General features: G+C 45.8%; 1 protein-coding gene across 3 annotated transcripts in view; it reads right to left on the bottom strand.

The window, feature by feature from the left end:
- The window catches only part of TNRC6C (trinucleotide repeat containing adaptor 6C), a 117,886-nt gene that overhangs the window by 54,398 nt on the left and 41,397 nt on the right, over window positions 1-22,091 (bottom strand). For all 3 annotated transcript variants that reach the window (XM_081029937.1, XM_081029935.1, XM_081029936.1), the window contains one exon: window positions 9,824-10,141. In XM_081029937.1, the coding sequence (XP_080886063.1) occupies window positions 9,824-10,141 (318 nt within the window). The remainder of the gene's footprint in view (window positions 1-9,823; window positions 10,142-22,091) is intronic.

Here is a 22,091-nt window from a genome sequence, read left to right as displayed (position 1 = left end):
CCACACGTAAAACAAAGATATTTTTAAAACCAAACTTACTCTGTTTAAAATGAAAAGAATCAAAGACAAAAAACTACACTGTTTAGAGCTGGAAAAAAACCAGCATAAAACCCAAAGAGTTTTCTATAAATATTGTAAAACAATTCCAACATATGCCATTGTCCTATTCAGATGATTTTGTTTTGGTATATTCTACAAGTATTTATAATCAGAATATAAAACTGGAAATAATAAATAACTAACACAAAAATGAGCAAAAACATTTAGTTTCTGATATTGTGAGATGATAAAACGTAGGGCAATGTCGTTGCTTATGGAGAAAAACAAACAAATCTACGTCTTTACATTCTGAGCTACATGCCGTAACATTCTATAAGAAAAAGTAATTTATAACCCTCTCTACGAGGTAATAAGAAGCTAAGGTAAGTAAGGAATTTAATATACTAACCAAACCTGAAAAGGGTAGATAGAAAACAAGAAGAGAAATTGGGTGGAAAATACTAAATCAGTAATGCTGATAAGCACTTGAATTCTGTACTTTCATGGGTAGTCTCTCTGCTCTTAAAGCTTTATAAGAGCAACAAAGGGTCAAGGCCCAAAGGCTAACAGTGGAATTAAGGAGATAATCCTGTGAGAAAAAGGATCTTTTTTATTCACACAAATTTTAAAATCCCAAATTTGATGAAAAATATTCGTCATTAGGATAAAAAAGAAACTCACACCGAAGTGTACCCAGGGTCTCTAGGGGCACCCATGCAGCCTGGCTGTCTCTAACACGCATGTCCGTTGTCTTCTGAAGGATGGCTGTGCTGATATGACTGCTATTCATTTTTCCTTCTTTCTTGGTTCTTCGACAATATCAAAATAAATGTGGTCTCCAAAAATTAATTTTACTGAAAATTCAGTGGCGGCACACAGAGACAAAAAATACATAAAAAGTAAACAAAAACTGCTGTATACCATTAAAAACTCTCTTTCCGAGAGCAGATTCTAGGTATTTCTCTGAAAATTTTGAAACAAACAAGATAGGAACTATACGTCATACTCAGCTATTATTTTACATCTGAAACAATCTTAGTAGTTATAAATTATACCTTATCATCTCACTTTTCATTTGTGCGGGGTGGGCATCCACAAATATAGGCAATTTGAGTGCTATAAAGAACATCATGGGGACAACTGGTAAAACTGAAATGCGTTACACTGAGCTATATTAGATCATGGTATTAGATCAATGTTAAAATTCCTAAATTTATAATCGTGCTGTGGTCACATATGAGGACACCTTGGTGTACAGGAAATATTCAAGTGCCACGATATCTGTGATTTACTTTCAACTGCTGCTCCAACAAAAACATGAAACCGAGCAAATGTGGGAAATGAGAGCTAAGACTGGATGACCGACAGAAGACCCAGTGTCAATCCACACGGCAAACCTTAAAGCCGTTCCCTATGGTTTTTTATGTTAAAAATTAGCCAAAGTTCTAATTTTCCCCACATCTGGCAAGTTTGGAACACTTCACCTTTGTCAAAGATAACTGAGTTTGGTAAGCTCCGATTACTTTCCCACGATACAGCCAGAAATCCGGACGGTGCAAACGGTTTTTTACCTTTCGTCCCCACTTCCTTAGATGGCAGCCCTGCCAAGACACCTACTTAGGAGAGTAAAATCTATGAAAACACAGAACTGAGCCAATGCAAGTTGACGCTGGCACAAAACACAAGTGCAGGAAGGAATGAGGGTGGCCCTGAGATAATCCTTCCTGTTGGGTGAGTTGCAGGGTGTTACTGCTCTGAAAGGAGATCTCCAGAGGCTCACTTCTTACCAATGAGCGGAAATACTCAGTCCGTTCTGAAATGGACTTGTGCTCAAGCTGCGAACACTGGCAATCCTTAGAAATGGAACTCATTGGAGGGGGTTAAAGGAGGCAAAAAAGTGAATTTGTCATACATTTATCTGTGTGTCATTACTGTGAAAACCACTAAAAATACATTCCTATTTTGATGATGAAAACGGTAGATGAGAAAAAAACGAAAGGGTCAAATATTATGATGTAGTTCATTGTGATTACGCGTTAAGAACTCCAAAACAATACAAATATTTTTCCAAGTACTTTTGGGGTTAGGATCAAAATGAACATTACATAAAGAACAAAAAGTTAAGGATGAATAGTAAAATGTACTCTAGGCTGTGGTTCTACACTTCTGATTTTCGGCTTTGCTGTCTCCGGTTTTGATATGTTCTTGGTGCCCCAGGAGCCCTCTTTACAAACACCACTAATTCTGTACTTTGGGGCCCCGTACTCTGCCTGCCCTATGCGACTCGAGTAGGTGTCCTCAATCTCAAGTTCCCGCAGACACTCATGTTCAGCTGAACACACATCAGTCCTTCCAATTTAGCAATTCACAAATCTATCTTTTAGTAGTAGTCTAAACGATAGAACTATGGGAAAAAAATTGTGACGTGACTGAGTCCTAGGAATGGCATTTTGAAATGAGTGAAAGCGCTGAAATGAACTGAGACTGTGGTTCTCTGGCAGGGGTTCTAGACCCTCCTGGGCAGTCCAGGAGCTTCAGAAGACTACAATCCACACTCATGATATATAGCAAGTCTGGGAGCGTAGTAGAGAGTCCTCATGTCCATAAGACATCACATACTTCATAGCACTTTTGACATTGAGATATTTGAAGTTCCCAGTATTTCCATACACACTGAATGAACTGAACCTCACAAATTATATCCATACTTTTACAGATGGGGAGATGAGGCTGAAAGATGTCAAACTTGGAAAAGGTGTTGGAACTAATAAGCAGTAAAGACTAAACTAAAACCTGCATTTGCAGAATAAAATTCTAGTGCTCTTTCCACTATACCATTCTGTCATCAAAATAATTTCCCCTAAAAGGCCTTAAAAAGTGATGAAGCTTGTGTATAATGTTAAATTGTCTTTTCTTCTGCCATTTAAATGGTTTACACATTCTAAAAATAGGTACTATAAAAGTCTTAAGTAACATAACTGTCTTAAGAGATTAAAAAGGATTACATGATAGCATGGTTTAAAGAGAAAAGTTTTCTTTTTCGCTCTTAAATTCTAAAATGTTAAAGATATAAAGATAGAATTTTCAAGGAAAAGTATTTAACAAAGAGTGTCCAAAAGCTACAGTAAGCAACATTTTAATTAGGTATCAAATTAATCAGATAGGGAAGTGTGGACAAGATTTTCTCAGAAGTGTGCAGAATGCTTAATTAGTCCCAACACAGACAAATAGCACATAATTCGTTCTGTATCACCACAATCCTTTCAACTGAAATGACAAAATAATAAACTAAAATATGTATCATAAAAAAGAATCCCAAAGGCTTGCTATCAGTGAAAATACATGTTTACTAATGCTTAGTGGTAACACAAATTCCTTGTCACTTGGTTTCCAAGGGGCGGAATAAATGTAACAACTGTTTTCAGCTTTTGGGAACTCAAAACGCCTCCCCCTCGACTGCATTTACTGTGTGGAAAAATCTCGGGGAAAAAGTACTTTGAATTCCGAATTCCTTCACTGGACAGACTCCGACACACTTCATCTGCCCACTTCTATGACGAGGAATTATGAAATGCAGAACAGAGTACAAGGTTTTGGAGTAAAAGGTTTACTGGAAACAATAATGAAAGTGTCCAAGAGAATTAGCTTACTGCCCTGAGTTTTTCTCCAAATGAGCAGGAAAAGGAGACTGATTCTTCCAGGTTGGGAACCTATGAGAACAATAATAAAAGTGGGGGTAAAATGAATGGCTTCCTCCTTTGGGTGGCTGGCAAATGCTAAGGAAGTGGAGGAAGCCCGGTGGGCGGCGGGGACGCCACGCTCGCCACTGGGCAGCAGGGCTAGGGCCGGCAGCTCCTCCAAGACGCCATTTTATCAGCCTGCCCTGCAGCCGGGAGCCAGAGCACGGAGCTGCCGTGCTGTCTGGATGGCATGTCACACGCCGACTTGGGACAAGCACCCACTCTCTGCTCCAGGCGTGCTTCGTTTCTCCTGCTCTGCCAGGGCTGACGGGGGCAGAAATACCTGCAGAAAGGTGCCTCCCACCCCCCAGGAGACACTACCTTGCGAGCCGGCTGCCTGTAGGCCTGAATCTGGGGTCGCCTGGGCTCTCAGCTCCACCATGTCCGCCGTGCACAGCGACAGCCTCATCCTGTCGCGCTGCCAGGAAAGTCCAGGGGCAGGCCTGCGCCCAGGCAACCTGCAGGCGCCCGCGGGCAGCCAGCCGGCCGGGCAGGAGTTGGCAGTGCCCTTACCACTCCAGGAGGCATCGCTTCATCCCCTACAGCTGGGGGAGGTGCCCACGGAGGGGATTTGAGAGCTCTGATTATCTAACTGCAGCTGACACTAAACCGATCTTCCTTCCTCTTCCAATTCGTTCAATTGTCACAAACATTTTTATTCAGGAGCTAGTCACAGTGAGCAGCACAGCCAGTTTTCTGCTGTGTTTCTGAAAGTCAGCCAAGAGAATAACAGTATATTGCCCATGGGCTGCACGCAAGTAAACTGCCGCTCACACTGCCTTTGTTTCCGTTCCTCTTTCTTCCTCATTCTTCCGAAACACCCCTAAACATTTGGCATACAACACCAGTTCCAATATTTGAAATTAGCCCCATATGTAAACTGGCAAGCATCCAACTTCTTAATTACTTTCCTGCCTCTATCTAAAAAAGATCTAAGTAGCAAACACAGCCGCATATTAATCAAAGCCTCTGTTTATAAATGTACAAAGCAACCACCAAAATAATACATTGTTCTGCCTTTAGCACAACGAAAAAGGCTTTTTTTTTTTTTAAGAAGAAAAAAAGCTCTCAAGTGTTTCAAGCTGCACTTACGCTTCAGATTTGCAAAAACATAGTCTGAATAGAAAATAACATAATGAAATGACATTTTTTCTGGAACTAGAATCACTACATTTACATACTAACACTTATCTTACCATTTAACATTTTTGCCAGTTGGCTAAATGAGCTCCCCTCCAATTCAATACATGAAGTTAAAAATCCAGTTTCCCTGTATCCTTTTATTAGCAGGTCAATGTTTTATTTCAGGACAAGCGGTTGTTACTTAAAGGGAGCACCTGGAAACAGGCATAGGAGGAACCCTGGCTTCTCAGGGGTCCTTCCGCCCGGGGACTCGTCTCTTTGGACACTGCCAATGACGGAGGAAGGAAAGAGGCCCTCCCACGGGGCCGTCCCTGCCTCACTGCTCAGTCCTTTTCCCCCACTCGTTTCACCTCTATCCTCTGAGCTGGCTAGTCGCTGGCCTCCTGGATTCTCAGAGCAGCCTTTCTGCAACCGAAATGCCCACAGGCCCGCTTCCTCCCAGGGCTCTTCCCAGGGCCTCCTCAGCTCCTCTCCAGCCCTTGTAGGATGTTTGTTGGCCCTTTCCCCCTGGCTGCTCTGGGCACACGTGCATGAAAGCCTGTTTCCATGAGGGATGCCATCCACAGGAGCGGAGTCGTGGCATCAACTACTAAAGGGAACAGTTGTCTTGATGCTGGAAAACTTCCTTATTTTGGAGCTCACCATAAAGAATCTGTTCTTGCTTTAAATCTACTATCACTCCGCCACCAGCGTATGGAACCTCAGAAGCACCCAGGACGTCTTCTGCGTGCCAGGATTGCAAGTCTTGGCTATCTTAGCAAATGTGTGCAGTGGTGACTTAAATAATGTGACAAAACCAATGACGCCTCTCTACAACACGCAGGGCTAACACAGAGCTGGCACCAAGCCGACACAGACGGGATGGCAGAACCTGCAACCTGAGAGGAAATGGGAGGATGTTTCAACTGCTGTTCTCTGGGGCCCGGGACGTAGCGCGAGTCCAACTGGTCCTCAGACACACGTTCTTCTTTATCGTCGTAAGATAAAGCACGATGTCAGTCATCGGACTGGTTAATGTTACCTCCACTTGTAACTGATCCAAAGACGCAACTGTCAATGCGGTTCTTGTCCCCATTGCCTCTCGACAGTCTCGACTCACTGATCACTCGTTCAGGCCACAGGGCAAAGAGCATTAGGCTGGCGAGAAAGAGGCGCGCTCTTGGGTGTCTGCAGGACGCACTGCTACTGATGGAACGGGGGAGGGTCAGGGACAGGAGCACCCAGAAGTCTGACAAATTCTGCCAAAGTGCTCTCCTTAGAGCGTGTACCTATCCGCACTCCTACGTACAGCCCTTTCCCGCGCTCACCAGTCAGGTGTGGTGGTTCTGGAGTCTGGTTGTGAAGACTAAATACTTGGCTCTAGCAAATGGTGACTCAGCACTCAATCAATAGTATTGTTGTGATTATAGCAGATTTTAAAGTTTTGGCAATTTGGTAAGTGAAAACTAGTATAGTACTGTTGTTGTCATTTTCATTTGTGTTTTTTTCCTGATCAGAATATTATCTTCAATATGTTTAGAACTCGTTTTTCAGTTTTATGATCTGCCTATTCACATTCTTTGCCCTTTTTCTACTGGACTGTTTTTTTTCCTCGTGGACTTGTAGGAATGCTTGATATTTCCTCTCTGATTTTATTTATGGGTCTGTACAAACGTTTTTAACTTTTACACACTCAAATTTGTCAGCCTTTCTTTGCATGGTTTCTGGCTTCCGAGAGAAATCTCATCCCAAGATGTGGAAATGTTCTCCTAGGCCACCTTCCAGTAGCGCTCACGTTTGTGTGCACGCGGCCCTCTTGCACAGGACTGACCTGAGCGTCATTTCTGCGTGATGTGTAATGTCACCTCCACGCCCACCCAGTTCTCCACGTACACGTGTTTACCTCCCTGGGCTCACCTTTGCAGTTCATCAATAGGTTTGCTTATTCCTGCCCCACTAACACATTGTTGTCATTATTAGAGGATCACAGCTCCATTTGATAACTCATTACTCTTTCAAAATTTTCTTGGTGATTCTACTTTATGCACCTTTGTTCCAGATGGATGTTAGAATTGGCCTGTCAAGTTCCAAAAGCAGTATGTTGAACAGCTTTGAATATGAATTTGACTTGATCGTATGGTAAGTTTTGGGGCCAGTGTATCGCTATTACTTAGTAATGCTAACAGCCCAGCCTTGTACCGCATTTCCTCTTGTCGCCCCCTTCCATTCTGTCCCCCAGCCACACCGAAACCCCTTTGTTACCCAAGGAGGCCCTATCATGTGGGTGTGCGCTTTTGTGCACGCAGGTTGCGCTATCACCTGCTTTGCACAGCTGCTCCAAACGCACTCCCATTGCGTCTGGCGCCACGCCTTCCTTGGCAGCCCCACCGGTGGTCTGGGTTAGCTGCTGTTTCTGTGTGTGCACATGGCACGTGTGAGTAGTGTACTGACTTCCGGTCCTTCCAGCGCACCGTGGCCGTGAGCTGGCCATCCCTACTGCACAGTATTCAGGGGGCATTCAGGAGGTATTCTGCTCAGTGCATAAGGAAGACAGGCTCTCAGGAGCTGAAGTCCTGAAAGGTCAGCGTCTTCTGCCCCCTTCGTAGAGATGTGCAAGCTCAGTGGTACTCACTACTGCCTACTCATTCTGATCGGGTAACAACAGGACACAGACAGTGAGACAGTGTTAAGCTTAGTGCACGGGCTTCTCTAAGAAACAGCGAAGCTTGGGGTTGCAATTTTTCAATACATGAACAAGCTTGACAGGTTAATGTAAATCACAAAACACCGTAAGAGCCAGACTCATCTACTGACATCCTTTTGGGAAGCATGTGGTGCATAAAGGAAAAGAATGATTAAAAAAGTCTGTCGGGCCAGGTCTGTCTCCATATTGCACCAGTTGTCTTGTGCTGCGACAGGATATAAAATTTATCTACACTTACACAGCTAAGAAAACATACAATTTCATGTTTCAGTTCTTTTAAAACTTTGGCATTTTATCTGTAAGTCCGTTTGGTTTACTGGAATGAACATAGGAGCTTTCCATTCCGACAGTAAGGACTGCAAGGCCCTGCCTCCATGGAGAGAGCAGAAAAATGGTCAAACACTCAGGTGTGAGGAAACTAGGATGCTCATTCATTTTAGCAGGTTTAGACTATGTGATTCTTTATAGCCATGGCAAAGGCACTTCAAACTCTACCCACTCCTTTAATCCTTGCTAAGCACACTGAAACGTGTGTGTGTGTGTGGAGGGAGGGTCCACATACTGACACACTTGGGAAAAACACAAAAATTAATGTGCTGGGCTGAAATACCTCCCAATCTTACTTTTCTTATCACTGGAAATGATTTGCTGTTAAATTATTAAGGATTAGTCAACTCAAACTGAATTCCACTGATGTAGCTTTTGTACTTTTTAATTTTTCAGTTTTTCAAAATAAGCATCTGAAATTAATACCATGTTTCCCCCAAAATAAAACCAGGTCTTATATAAAGGTTTGTTCCAAAAGACGCATTAGAGCTTATCTTCAGGGGATGTCATCCTGAAAAATCGAGTTAGGGCTTATTTTCCACTTAGTTCTATCTTTTGGGGAAACACGGTATATATACCAAACTATTGCGGTATGACTATAAATCTCTGTCTGTGTTAAGATTTTCCTGAGGACCACATTTCAGTGCCGACTGTAACTGTACGTTTGATTATAAACTGCTGGCAGCTAAGTAGGTGGGACTATGTTCTTGGTCAGTAAGTATATTTGATCATTTCTTTTTTTTCTTGCTTTTTGCTGACAATCATTGACCTCTACTCCCTCTACCAGGAATCTAGCAGATGACAGCCAAGGCTATTTGAAGAGACATGGCAAAGTTGTCTAAAAATATGTGTTCCGAATATACCACAAAGTCACGGTTTTGAGAAATACTGCTATAAATACTTTCGTGTCATGTTGGAGTTATTCCCCACATTAAAAGGCAGCACATGAGAGAAAACAAATATTAATATGACTTGTGACATGTTTCTTTTAAATTCCAATCTAATACAAGAAGCCTCCTTGCTTCTCTAATTACAGATCTGAATTTCACTCCATCAGCAAATATGGTTTCCATGCTAAAACGGGTGCCAACTGTCAAAACAGAGAGATTTAAGAAAATAACCGCAACATGGCAGTTGTATACATGTATTTTGCTCTCTTCCAAAAATTTCTCTAAAACTCTAGTTAAAAAAAAGTCTTAAAGTCTAAATCCATAAGGTCAGGATTCAGACAAGAAGAGGACAGACAGGAGATGCAATGTCAACGTTCTGGAAGCTGGAGAGCAAATGAGAAAGTGGTGGCCTCTCCCGGGAGCCAAGAGAAGGAGAGGCTCTAAGTGCAGGCAGACGCCACAGGCAGTGGGTGGGCTGGGAGCCGGACAGTGCAAGGCTGAGCACGCGCTCAGGTAGGTTTGCCTCCGACTGTCCCCGTTACCATTACCAACACCCACTCTCCACCAAACGCAATCACCTCCCTGCAGAGAATGCGTGTGCACACTCATCCTCTATCCTAGTGGGCTGACAGATAGGGCTTTATTTAAGAGTCCTCATGCAGGTCCTAAAGCATCTGCCTGGACAGATTTCTATGCCCTGATGGACAGACCTTTAGTTTGTGGTGAGCAATAGACTTGGCTGAAGGAGCTAATGCCGTGTGAAAATATATGAGAAATAATATTAGAAAGTAGGGGGAAACAGAATTAAACTTTAAAATCCAACTGAAATGTATCTATCATCTATCTATCTATTCATCCATCATCTGTCTATGTAGCCAGCTCTACCACACGTATATAGTGAATCTGGACTACAATCTGCCCGCTTGTATTCCTGGGCAGCGAAGCTGGAAACAGCACACCAGTTCTCAGACAAAAGGATGCCGCGTTCTGTGTGGTCTTACCTGGTTGGAGCTTACTGGGCTGCTGCGCTCCGGCTCCAGGGAGGGGAGGAGGGCTTACCCCTGCAGGCCCAGCACCCTGGCTTGGGCTGACACTGGTCAGAGCCCCCGTAGGCAATGGCTGACCTCTCTTCAATAGCTGCTTCTGTTCTTGCTGGCGGAAGCGTGGAGGCACCTCGCGAGGCAGGTAACGGGATGCAGCTGGCTGCTGGCCACTGGCAGAGGCACGCTTGCCATTACTGCTGCTGGAGAGAGTGCTGGTGGAAGTACTGGGACCGGCAGGTTGGGGCTGGCTTGAACAGGTCTTAGTAGGTTCTGGCACTACAAGTAACAAAATGAGAAGACCCCCAAACTTTAGTAACACCGCCTTAAAACCCAACCCAAAAACAAACCAAAGGAAACAAAATGATAGACTCGGAGAGAAATGCCCGTGCAGTGCCTTGGGGACAGGACAGCCTAACATCTGGAGCTCTAGCTCTGAGACCCAGCTCTCCTCTGAGCTAACTGCAACCTGAACCTGAACTGCATCTCCTAAACCTCAGTGTCCTCGTCTGTAAACTGGGCGGGTTAGGTTAGAGCAGCAGTCCTCACACGGCAGCTTGCATCAGCCGGCAGCTTGCATCAGCCGCAACCCGAGGGCGGATCAAAGCCCGACTCCTGGGCCCCACTGAGGGGATTCAGTAGGTTGGAGGGGAAGGGAAGCTAAGAATTTTTTCTCCCCCTTCTTCCACCTCCCCTCCCCCTACTCTAGTTCAAGCCGTTGTGTCTCAGTCAAGTTGTGTAGGACACAGCTCCCTGGCCCCTGCTGGTTTATGAGCCTTGCGCTCCGCCCAACTGAGGCAGTCGGTTGCTGGTCATCGGCTGGCCGCTCACAGCAGCCCGTGGCAGCTCACGGCAGCCCAGCTCCAGGGAGAGCCATTGTTCACAATCTTAGCTCTAGAGGGTGCAGCTCACTGGTCCATGTGGGAATCAAACCGGTGACCTCCGCATTAGGAGCATGGCGCTCCAACCACTTGAGCCATGGGGCTGGCCCAAGGCTGCGAATTTGTTTCTGTTTTTACAATTTATTGTTTTCGTTGGGGTAACACTGATTAATAGCATTATATCAATTTCAGGTGCATGGCATTATAATTTTGTATCTATTTGCTCTACTGTGTGCTCACCACCAGAAGTCTACTTTCCACCCACAAGTTCCCAGGCAATGCTGATGCGGGTGGGCCCTGGATCACAGCCTGAGAACCACTGCTCTTGGTCAGTGTTTCTCCAAGCTCAGATGCCTGTGAACTTATATATATATCTTAATTCTGATTGACAGTCTAAACACATATGTACTGGTAGAGTCAACATTATCTGGATAAGGAAAACATCCGTGGTGATGATATCTACAACACTACTATATTCCACCCCGCTCTTCCTGGGAAAGAACACAGCTGGGCTAATTTCCAAACTGCATGTGCATTAAGTGAAAGTCAAAATGCTATCAGAGTGTGGTGCATAACAAAGGTTTCACAGGAACTGAAATAGAAAAAGGACGCAGGAGTGTTGAGCTATACCCTGCTGCGGCTGTACCAACAAGCGTGCCTAACGCCAAAGCGGAGGTGAGTAGTGACCCTGCACGTGGAGGGAGCACAGGCATGCCAAGTGCGAAAGCACCTGAGCCTCAACGGTCCTTCCCGTCTTGAACTTGAAACATTCATATCCAATAAACATCACATTCACCTTATTTGAAAAAACATTTTTTTCTTTCTACTTAATTTGTAAATGTCTCTGGTTGAACAGCTGAGTAAAAGCTCCGTGGCAGACACATTTGTACCTAGCTCTGTGTACATCTTACACATATAAGTAACATCCTAAGACGATGTCCAGTCAACACTGCGGGGGAACGTGAGACATTACTGTTCTCCTTTTACAGCACTTCTCGTCTACCGATGTGGGTCCCGCCGTCCACCCCTGGGGCCCTACATGACATGTGTGCACAGTTGATCCGCAAGGCCCTGCCCGCAAACCCTCTACCCCGGATGAAGCCACTGTCCTCTCTCTCTATTTGGACTCAGATCGCAGAGGCTCTCAAGAAATCACAGCCGTGCAGTTAGGTGTCACCAGGAATTCATGGTCCCTAACTTCAGGACGCCCTCAGCACTTCCCGACCATCCTCGTTTCCTGGCTCTGCCTGCTTCCACTGCTGTCAATAACTCAGTCTTGTGTGGGTCTTATTTGTTATAAAAGTAAATAAAAACAGTTGTAATTAACTTGTCCCATGTCTCCTCTCCAGTCCTGACGATCACCTTCATGACTACTGAATGAAAAGGTAATATGATGCTATTAAGAAAACAAAGGAAATATATTAAGTTTAAGAGATTAGATTACGCTCTTAGAAACCCAGATGCTTTTAATATATCATATTAAAAGTAAAGTACTATAAGTAAAACAAAATTCACTCTACATCAGACCTATCAGCAGAAGATGGGGTGAACTGCCCGACCCCTTCCTGTGCCCTGCAGACTCCTGGCTCCGTGGGCCCTCGAACCACAAACGGACTTCAAGTCTTTGGACCCATTCATCTGCCCTGGACACTCTGGAGAGGCCATCCTGTTGCATGACTTTTGGCCGTCATCTCTATGGCACTGAACCCAAATACTTTCCCATGTTGCCCCCAGCTCTAGTCCAGCCTCAATCTTCAGTTGCCTACGGGACAGTCCTGCTTGGAATGGGTCACCCTTCTAACTGAATATATCCAAAGGCCCAACACCAATTTCCTGGGTCTGAGCCCAGCACAGCGCTGACTGCTGTAGGAAGGCACTAAAGCATGACCGGTTTTTCACCTAAGTGAGCCAACACTCAGCTTGTGAAATGAGAATTACAGGACACGGAAGCAGGTAGTCGGTACTGACCGGAAGTCAGCCACTTAAGAGTGGAAACATGACCAACCACGTGTTGTCCAATATGGTAGCCGCCAACCACATGTGGCTGCCGAGCACTTGAGGTCTGAACTGAGATGTGCTGTCAGTATATACATTTTCAGAGTCAGTACAAAAAATAGGAATCGTGTTAACCATTTTTATATTGATTGCATGTTAAAATAACATTTTGGATATACTGAGTTAAAAATATATTACAAATAATCTCACCTTTTAGTCTTAAAAGGTCTCCTTTTAGTTTTAAAATGTCGCTACTAAAATATTTAAAATCACTTATGTGGCTTACAGTTGTGGCTTAAATTTTATTTCTACTAAATAGTGCTGGTCTGTCTTCTGGAGAAAGGTAAGATTTGAGCTGGTTTCTCAGAAATACTGTTCAATTTAAGTAGTTTGTTTTCACAAAGGACCATCGGTTGTGGTAGATCACAGCTTTTCCAGGTGAGAGATTTCCCCTGACAGCTCTGTGCTAGCGCCTTACCTCACATACAGAAGGGTGTCACTATTTGTTCAATTACCAAGACAGACTAAGGGCAGGAGTACAGCGCAGCACAGGGCTTGGTTAGTTACCAAATGCCCACTGTTGTGACGGTAACACTTCCAGCTGCCGGCCATGCTAATGGTGTGGCTGCCGGTGTGGGAGTCGCCCGGGACACTCAGGAAAGGAAGGAGAAGCTTCACTTGCCAAGAGGGAACCACAAGTTCTGACCTGGGGCCTGTGCCCCAGCCCCTTTTATGTGAGACAGTGATCTACCTTCTCTGGTTTAAGCCAGTTATTTTTCAGGTCTTTGAAACTAGCCGCCAGTTAACATAATCTCAACTGATAAGTGGAGAATCTCCAAATTTGCGTCTATTCTTAGCAAGAAATCAAGTGGGCAGTTTCTAAAGAGCCATACACCTCTTCAGATGGGAACTGCTCAATCTATTGCTGCCTAAAGACAAAGAGTCGGGTCTCAAAGTGGTCTTGACATTCCCGTTCTCAAAATCCGGCCCGATGGCTGTACCCGATGGCTGTACACCTGGGGGATCGCAAGCCAGTCTGCCTGGCACAGCACTGTTTTCGTACAGTACACCTCAAGGCAATGGGAATTTCAGCTCCATTTCATTTACGGGCTGTCAACGCATCATGTGTTTTATTTAGAAAAAATTACAGTAGTAACCAGTTAATAATGACATAGCTAATAAAAGAACTTGGTCCAGCAAGCTGGAAATTTGAGTTAGGCTCCTTTGCCTAACAAGCTTTTTCCTTTTAAATGAGGGTGACATCTGCTGGTGGAAAAGGTAGTTGTTAAATTATTACATAAGAAAGCAAGCGTTAAAACAATTTTCTTTCCAAGAAACCATTTTCTGCTTTCAGTTCAGCTTTTCAGAGGGCATGGTCACAATAGGGTCCCAACAGCGTCTACATCCCCATTGCTTTTCCAGAACAACAGGCTACAGCGAGGGCAGGAAGCTCAGGACGCTCCTTGGCAGAACTTTCTACACCTTGTCACAGAGCAAGAGCAAGGAAGCTGCCCTGGTTGGCCCAGGCTCCTTGACTTTCACTCCAGCCTGGTCATTACGCGGGTCTGTCTTGTGCGTCCCCGGCCGTTAGATGTGGCCTGGGTCTCAGCACAGGCCCCTGGCCGTCCCTTCACTGTGCCGCCCAAACTCCTGTACCACCCCAACCTCCGGTCTGCTTTCCAGACTGTCTGCAAGTGACGAGGCCTACTGCCCACTTACACTATTCTGAGCCCCACTGCTGCTAAGAAGCCCTCTTATAATCGAGCATGGTCTGCCCAAGTGCCCTCATTGTAACTGTTTACAATTTGCCCCCCATGCTTCGGAATCCTCACCACCCACTTCCTCTCTCAGCCCACGACTTCGAGGCCCCTGAGGCAGAAGCTGCTCATTCATTCACGTGCCAAGCCTTTGCGCAGCCAGCCACTGTCTAGGTACGGGGATGAACTAGTGGGCAGACTCCCACCCAGCGGAGCTCACACCTTAGCTGGGAAGACAAACACCGAACACGCATAATAAGCTACATAGTCACCAGGAGGTGTTAAGTGCTGTGAATAATGAGGAAAGCAGGGCAGGATAAATAGGGTTCAAACTTCACTGTTTCTCATTTTAATCTGCCTACCACTGTTTTCACCCCCCACAAAATGTGTCAGTATCCTCACTTACCCTCTCCCTATTTTCTAATTTAGGAAATATTTAATGAGTGCCTATCTTGTGTCAGGCACTGGGTGCACTGAGGAAAATGAAGAGATGGTTCCTATCCTTGTCGTTTATAGTCTAAGACATAGATATTACCTTCAAAATGATTCTACAAACACACACATTACCATAGGCATGCTATAAGCAACAGTGGAACGGAACCTAATTGAGGTGAGGGACTCAGAGAGCGCTCCTCCAAGGAAGCGACAGCTAAGCTGAGTCTGGTGAAGCATGCATGCCTGTCTGCGCGCTCACTCCCACCTGGGAGCTGGGGCCGCGTCTGGGCAGGTGCTGCTGTGGGGCAGCTTGTTTGCCAGGCCTGGGACAGGGCCGGGGGGCCTGGAGCTCAGGGGCCGAGGGAGCGCTGCTGGCCATGAGGCTGGAGAGGCGGCACAGACTGGGCAAAGACCCTGGGTGCCAGCACATGGCCAGTAACTGGGGTGGCAGCTGGGGGCCCGCCCGGTGGAAGTGGTCCTGGCCGCAGCAGGTGGAGAAGCCTGGGGCCTCCAGTTCTGGGGAGTTGTCTGGGGCAGGCCCCTCTGATGACACACTCACGCACCGACCATCACGTGCTGTTGAAACTCAAGAAGCAGGCGACCTTCATCAAGAACGTCTGTGCAGCTCTAGAGCCAGGCGGCCCCACCCGGGTCACCTTCCCAGGGAAGGGAGACGACACGGCCACCAGGGCCAGTGGCAGCAGCCTCCTCGTTCTGGCTGCAGACGGTGCAGGAACACAGGCGGGAGGTGAAGTTCCTCCCCAGGGACTCCCCAGAGCAGGAGAGCATGGGGTGCCCAGGGCGCTGAGGCGTTTCCACCTGAATCACCCAAGTCATACTGCCAAGACATGCTTTCCTTTCAAAATTTATTTGGAAATACTTAAGATGTACAAAAAGGAGTAAGATGAAATAATCAAGAAACGTCCACGTACCCGAGACCAGCTTAGTAAGAAAACGCTGCCAGTCCCACCAAAGCCCCCTTCACCCCCTCCCTGGCGGCACACTCCACCTCCCCTGAAGAGACGCTCGCCACACATACTGGCACAGGTCACTCCATACACTTCTTGAGACGCATAGCATGACTCGGGGGTTAAACCGCAGCTCTGCCGCTTACCGGCTGGTGACCCTGGGTAGGTCACTTAAGCTCTCTGGCCCTCAGTTGTGTCCTCTGTAAAATGTGGCTAAGTGGGGGAACAATGCCTTACTGAGAGGGTCCTCTGAGGAGTGAATGCATATGCAGAGGACCACTTAGAAGAGTGTTCGGCACGTAGTAAGTGCACTGTGTTGATATTATGTTAGAGGAAGAAAGTCAATGCCATTTGCTAAAGATGGTTAAGGTCGACCTGATTCAGGACCATCGAGATGGGTACAGGGACCACTGCAGGGGGATTTTGCAGTGGGGGAGAGACTGGGAACAAAGCACGGCACGTGGGGATTCACAGCCAAGGAGCTGGGGGGGCAGCGGATGGAAAATTACTAAGAGGGAACATCAGAGGTAAGGGGTTCTGGCTAAACTGCGTCAACAGAATTCTTCCTGAAAACAGGTGAGATGATCAGACATCACCTGAGAGTGGGGTAGGGGATGAGGAACCTGGGGGTGGGGGGGTTCTGGTTAAATGGACTCAGCAGAGTTCTTGCTAAAGCTGATTTTATGAGGAAGGGCACAGATGGGCCTGGGAGAAGGTCTAGTAGCCTGACTGAAGCTTGGTCAAGCAAAGAATCTTTGTCAGTTATAATAATCCTCACCTTCCTCTTTTCAGGAGCGATGGAAGTATTTTAGGCTGATCAAAAAACAAAAACAAAGTCACACTAACTGAACTGTAGGTATGAAGTGAAAGAAAGAAAGGAAGAAGGTAGGCAGCGACCAGAGCAGTTACCATGGTGATTAGGAAGCAGAGAGAATGACAGCTGTACTCAGGACTGGAGGATTAGGTCTCTGCTCTGGCCCCAAACCTCCCCCCTCAGTTTGGTTTCACATTTCCACTGTTGGAAAGTGTCAGGCACTACACAAACGGTCAGGAACAGCCATCCCATCGTTTTTTACAACGTTACAGAGCAGCTGTCAAAGTTGTCCCCTCTCCCCCAAAATGCGCAGCGGCAGGACTGGCAGGGGTCTGCTTCACAGCTGCCAGGCCCCTGAGCTACGCACCAGGCCCCGTTAGCAGGGTGCGTGCGTGCGCGATCGGGCAGGCAGTGACCTGGCTGCCCTCTGTCTTGCAGGCGCAACTCCCCCCGAGTGTAAGCGCAGCCTGGACATGGCGGAAGTTTCTGTGCAGGTCCGGTTTCCAAGTGCTGCCTTGGTGGCGGTGAAGGACAGCCTGGTGGCAGCTTCTGGATGGCTAGACTGCAGCAGTGACACTGTACATGTGACGTCAGCAGTGCCGCGGGGCCTCTTGACTCTTCCCCAGGAGCAGGTCTTCAGGAGGACTCAGTGGGGAGTCCTTTCTGGTGGCCTCGAGCACGCTCCCTCCTGGCCTCACAGTGATTTCATAAGCACCCAGTTCCCTGTACTTAACCCCACTTCTGCTTCAAATAGCTAGGGTGGTTTCTATACCCTTCAGCTGAACTCAGGTTAAGAGTCCAGACTTCTTTTAGCAAGTAGTACATTTAATCTTGCGTCCACCTGGACACCGCGGCGTACGGTATGAGCTAGTAGGTACTAGCAGTGGTTTGCTTCTCATGGTGTTTACTGGACCAGGACTTACCTACATACATCCACAGTTAGAATATCAAAGGCTACCACCGTTAGCCTAACGTATACTGGCAAGTAGCCATGCAATGGATTAGAGAGGCGTATTTTAAAAGTAGCTTTATAACAGGTAAATGCTAACCTACAGGGACACTTGAACGCACATACTTGAATACAGCTTAGTTCTGAAATTTGGATGCATCTTTCAGTTGATGCATAAATTTAATATAGTTTTCTCATTCACCCTCAAACTCCATCAATAAAACATTATTAAATCAATGATATATCCTATAATTGATGGCATCTCAGAACTTAAGTTTTGTATGTAAAGCTCAGAATTTCCCTTATGTACAGACACCACACAATGACAATGAAAGATGAAATATTTTAAGAATCATGCATTAATTCTAGCCATTGCAGAATACATACTCAAAGAATCAGAGTTTCTTACAATTTAAAATTTAAATTTACTCAAATATACATTATTGACCATTTGCAAATGTGATTTACGGAAGAGAACTATTCCCCTGTGTTAAACTAATCAGTAATTCCAAGGAATATTTTCACAATTACAGTTTCTTCTGCAACCTGTACAACAAACACTGTAGCGAGAAGTTTCCTTAGCACAATGATATGTAGGCATGAGTGAGCTGCGAGCAACAGGGTCCATCTGCGTGTTTCTGGGCAGTTCCAGTGGGGTACAAAGCGGTGGTCTTGTTTGTTCTGCTGAGGCTTCTGGCTGATTGGTCACCACAGCAACTTCTGGAGCCCAACTCAAATTGAGCACAAATATTAACTACTAACTACATTAACTTGGTGTCTGTTGCTAATGAGAAATGCTGTTTAGAGATATTTTCTATTCTAATATAGTTACCTCTCTAAAAGATATTAAATTAAATGCTACTCTAAATATATCAGACTGGGTAATATAAATGTTAAAGTAAAACTATTTTAATAATGACTACTCACAACAAGAATCATTTCATTAGACGGTTACTTTGTTTTGGTCCTTGGATTCTTCTACTCCAAAGAAAATGTACTGTTTACCATACAGGCAAATATTTCTAAGTTCTCTTAAACAACAGCTGACTGATTTAGATTAAAATAGAAAATGTGATAACAGCATATGTTAAAGGAGAGTCACCAATACAGCATTGATATATACTGGCTTTTCTATAACCTTTTCAATGCGTAATGTCAATTGGAATACTCCCCAAATGAGACAACACACTGGACAGACTGTGAAGGGTAAAGAAGGTTCACCGAGTCTACAGCTTCTTTCCCTCACCTGCACCCCGACCTCACCTCTCTCCAGGCCGCATCATCCTGAACTGAACAAGCTTTCGAAACACAGCAAATCCTATCTGATGAAACGCAGAAGGTTTAAGTGGAATTACGCCTCCCAAGTGTTCTCTCAGGACATGTGTGCCGCCTTCTGCAGCAGGACTGTGTGTCTTTTCTTTAAAAAATTAATTGTGGACTAGCAATAATCCAGCCATGTTTTCCCCCCCAGAGTGCAAAATCCAACGGCCTGCCAGAAGAGGGAGCCCGAGTTAAGTTTAGTCAGAGAAGGCTGGGCAGGGGAGGAAAATGGGCCGTACTGCAAAGGGATTTTGAAGAGCCTTCTTACTGCTCTTAGGAGAAGGTCCATCTCCCGTCATGCCCTACCCATGCTGTCACCAGCTGCCTTTAGCTTCCTCAACACCACGCTCCCCCGTGCTGACTACTCCCCTGCGATGCTGGCTGTCCCATTGTTGTTGTTTAGGTCCTGGAAAACAGCACACTCCAGCTAGCCAGAGCCAGCCTTTGCCCAAGCCGCCCCTCTGTATGTGGGAGCCTTGCCCTCCCCCTCTCCCAGGCCCAGGTCAAGAATGACTCAGAGCACCTCGCCACCTCCCGGCTAGTTCCGGTGCTTCTGTTCGCTGCTCTTGTTGAACAGTGTTCCTTTCCTTCCACAGTGGCCATCTCAGTCAGGAATGACCCACAGCGGCGTGAGGGATGTTTCACGTCCGTGCCCGTAAATCTCCAAGCTCCATGAGAGCAGAAAGCATGTCTGTTTTCTTACATCCTTTCCTCCCCATAGCGAACAGCACAACGCCAGGCAAATAACAGGTGTTGAATAAACATCCGCCGGATGAATGATTAGCCAGTTACTGTCTGAGCTCGGCCTGTTCTATCAGCAAGACCCCTTCCTGTCCACCCCGAACCACGCGGCTTGGTCACCTGGAGTCTGAACTGTGCAGCGGCCAACGGCACCCACTGCCGCCAGGCCTCTCTCCAGCTGTTGATGCCGCCTCAATCTGGCACGTCCAAGGATCTTTCTAAAATGTAACTCTCTTGATGTCGCCCTCCCACTTGAAGCTTTCCAAAGGCTCCCTCTGGTCTAGAAGACCAACTCTGAAGTCCCCAGCAGAGTACAAAGACTCTGGGCTAGCCTTCCTATGCGCCGCCACCTCTCTAGTCTCAGCCCCGTTTTGGTAAGACGCGCTGTCAAGAGCGCCCAATTCCCACGGCCTCACGGACGGGTGTGGGAAGACTGGGGCAGCGCATCCGTCTTTGTCCTCGTTTTCCCAGGTAACTTGGGGACGACTGAGAGCGACCAGCTCTAGCAGTATGTATCCCATTCATAACACCCTGCCATTCTATCCCGCTGCACTTCTCACATGAAAGCATATCCCCGTCCAGATTTGCGTCTGGAAGTTCCCAGAAGCCCTTATTCCTGATAGCTAACCATGAGAAACAACTCACGTGTCTGTGAACAGATGAATGGAGTAACACATTGTGACACATCCAAACAATGGACTACTGCTCAGCAAGGAGAGGAACGATTACTGACATACCCAGCAGGGAAGGCTCTTAAAAGTTTGAGCTGTGCGCAGGAAGTCTGGGGTGCGTGCTGCCTGATTCCGTTTTTATGCAACAGTCTAGAAAAGAAACACTTCTGTAGCGACAGGAAGCACTCCAGGCTGATGGGCGAGAGGCGCATGCAGAACTCCGGGGGGGTGGGTGTGGTCTCGATTGTGGGGACGGTTTCACAGATGTGCACATGCCAGAACATATTAAAATGTTCTCTTTAAATACACGCACATGACTGTGTCAGTTATAACTCAATAAAACTATTAAAACAGAAAAAGGAGGTAATCTCATCAATTATTTCTCAGACAGCAGACTGTCAGCTTCCTTTAGAGCTATGAACTATAAGCTTCTCTAAGCTGGAAACTTCCTTATGTTTACCATTTAGTGAAGAGTTAGCCTAAACAGAGCTGTGGGCTTCCCTTTATCTGAGACTTCGTAGACGTGCCCTCAAGATGTGGTTAAAGGCCCGTAACAGAGAAGAGTGCTGCTTCCTGCCATCACTGCGTCTACTTCCTTTCTTCTAGAATTTCATCAAGAACTTATATATATGGACCTGCTTAGGTTTTTTATGATAAATCTTTATCCTTTTAAATTGCCTACATATTAGGGGGAAATACATCTTAATACACTTTCTTTTGTCTCATGGAAAAAATATTAATGCATTCATTATATCCTCTTCCTGCCAGTGATTTAAGAGTAAAATTAAATACAGGCGCCGCTTAACGACAGGGACACGTTCTGAGCAACGCATCGTAAGGCGATTTTGTCGTTGTGCAAACATCACAGAGACACTTACACACCTGGATGGTGCCGCCTACCGCACAGCTAGGCTACGTGGTACAGCCCATTGCTCCTGGGCTACCAGCCTGTACAGCACGTCACTGCACAAAACAACACGAGATTAAACCAAGTGCAAGAGAAAACGATGCAATTAAGAGACACGGTAAATGTGAAATGTGTGAGGCTTGAGGAAAGAGTGAAGAAAAAATGGAGTCACTATGGTCAAGCTAATGAAACTACTTCAATCAAAGTGGGCTGAAACACGAGCACTCGATTTTATCTTCGTTTAACTGGCCTGGGAACGTAAACTTCTGAACTTCCCAGTTGCATTATCAATGCCTGGAGACACGTAATCCTACAAATAACCCTCTGAAGAATGTTCAAGTGTCAGACCACCGGACATCTAGAAGATCAGTATCTCAGACCAATCCAGAAACTAAGATGCAGGACTGATTTTTTTCAAGAATGTGCTTTTTACATAAAAACTCTCAACCTCTTCCTTTATTCTTTGGAACACTTTGGGTATTGTCTGGCGGTATTTCTAGAATTGCAATTTGTTTAAGACCCTTGAATAAAACTTTGTCATTTAATTCTAGGGAAGCCTCCTGATTCATTTACGCTTGGTTGACAGGCTGCTGCAAGTGTATCGCAGCATACTGTTTTATAGCAAACGTTCTTTTCAATAAGTGGAAAGAGTACACTAAAATAATGATAAAAAGCATAATAAATACCAACTGGTAACACAGTGGTTTACTATCGTTATCAAGTGTCACGCACTGTGCACAATTGTATGTGCTGTGCTTTGACGCGACTGGCAGCGCAGTGGGTGTGTCTAC

This window comes from Rhinolophus hipposideros, assembly GCF_964194185.1.
Source record: "Rhinolophus hipposideros genome assembly, chromosome: 20".
Classification (NCBI taxonomy): Eukaryota; Metazoa; Chordata; class Mammalia; order Chiroptera; family Rhinolophidae; genus Rhinolophus; species Rhinolophus hipposideros.
This window is presented reverse-complemented; position numbering and strand designations above follow the sequence as displayed.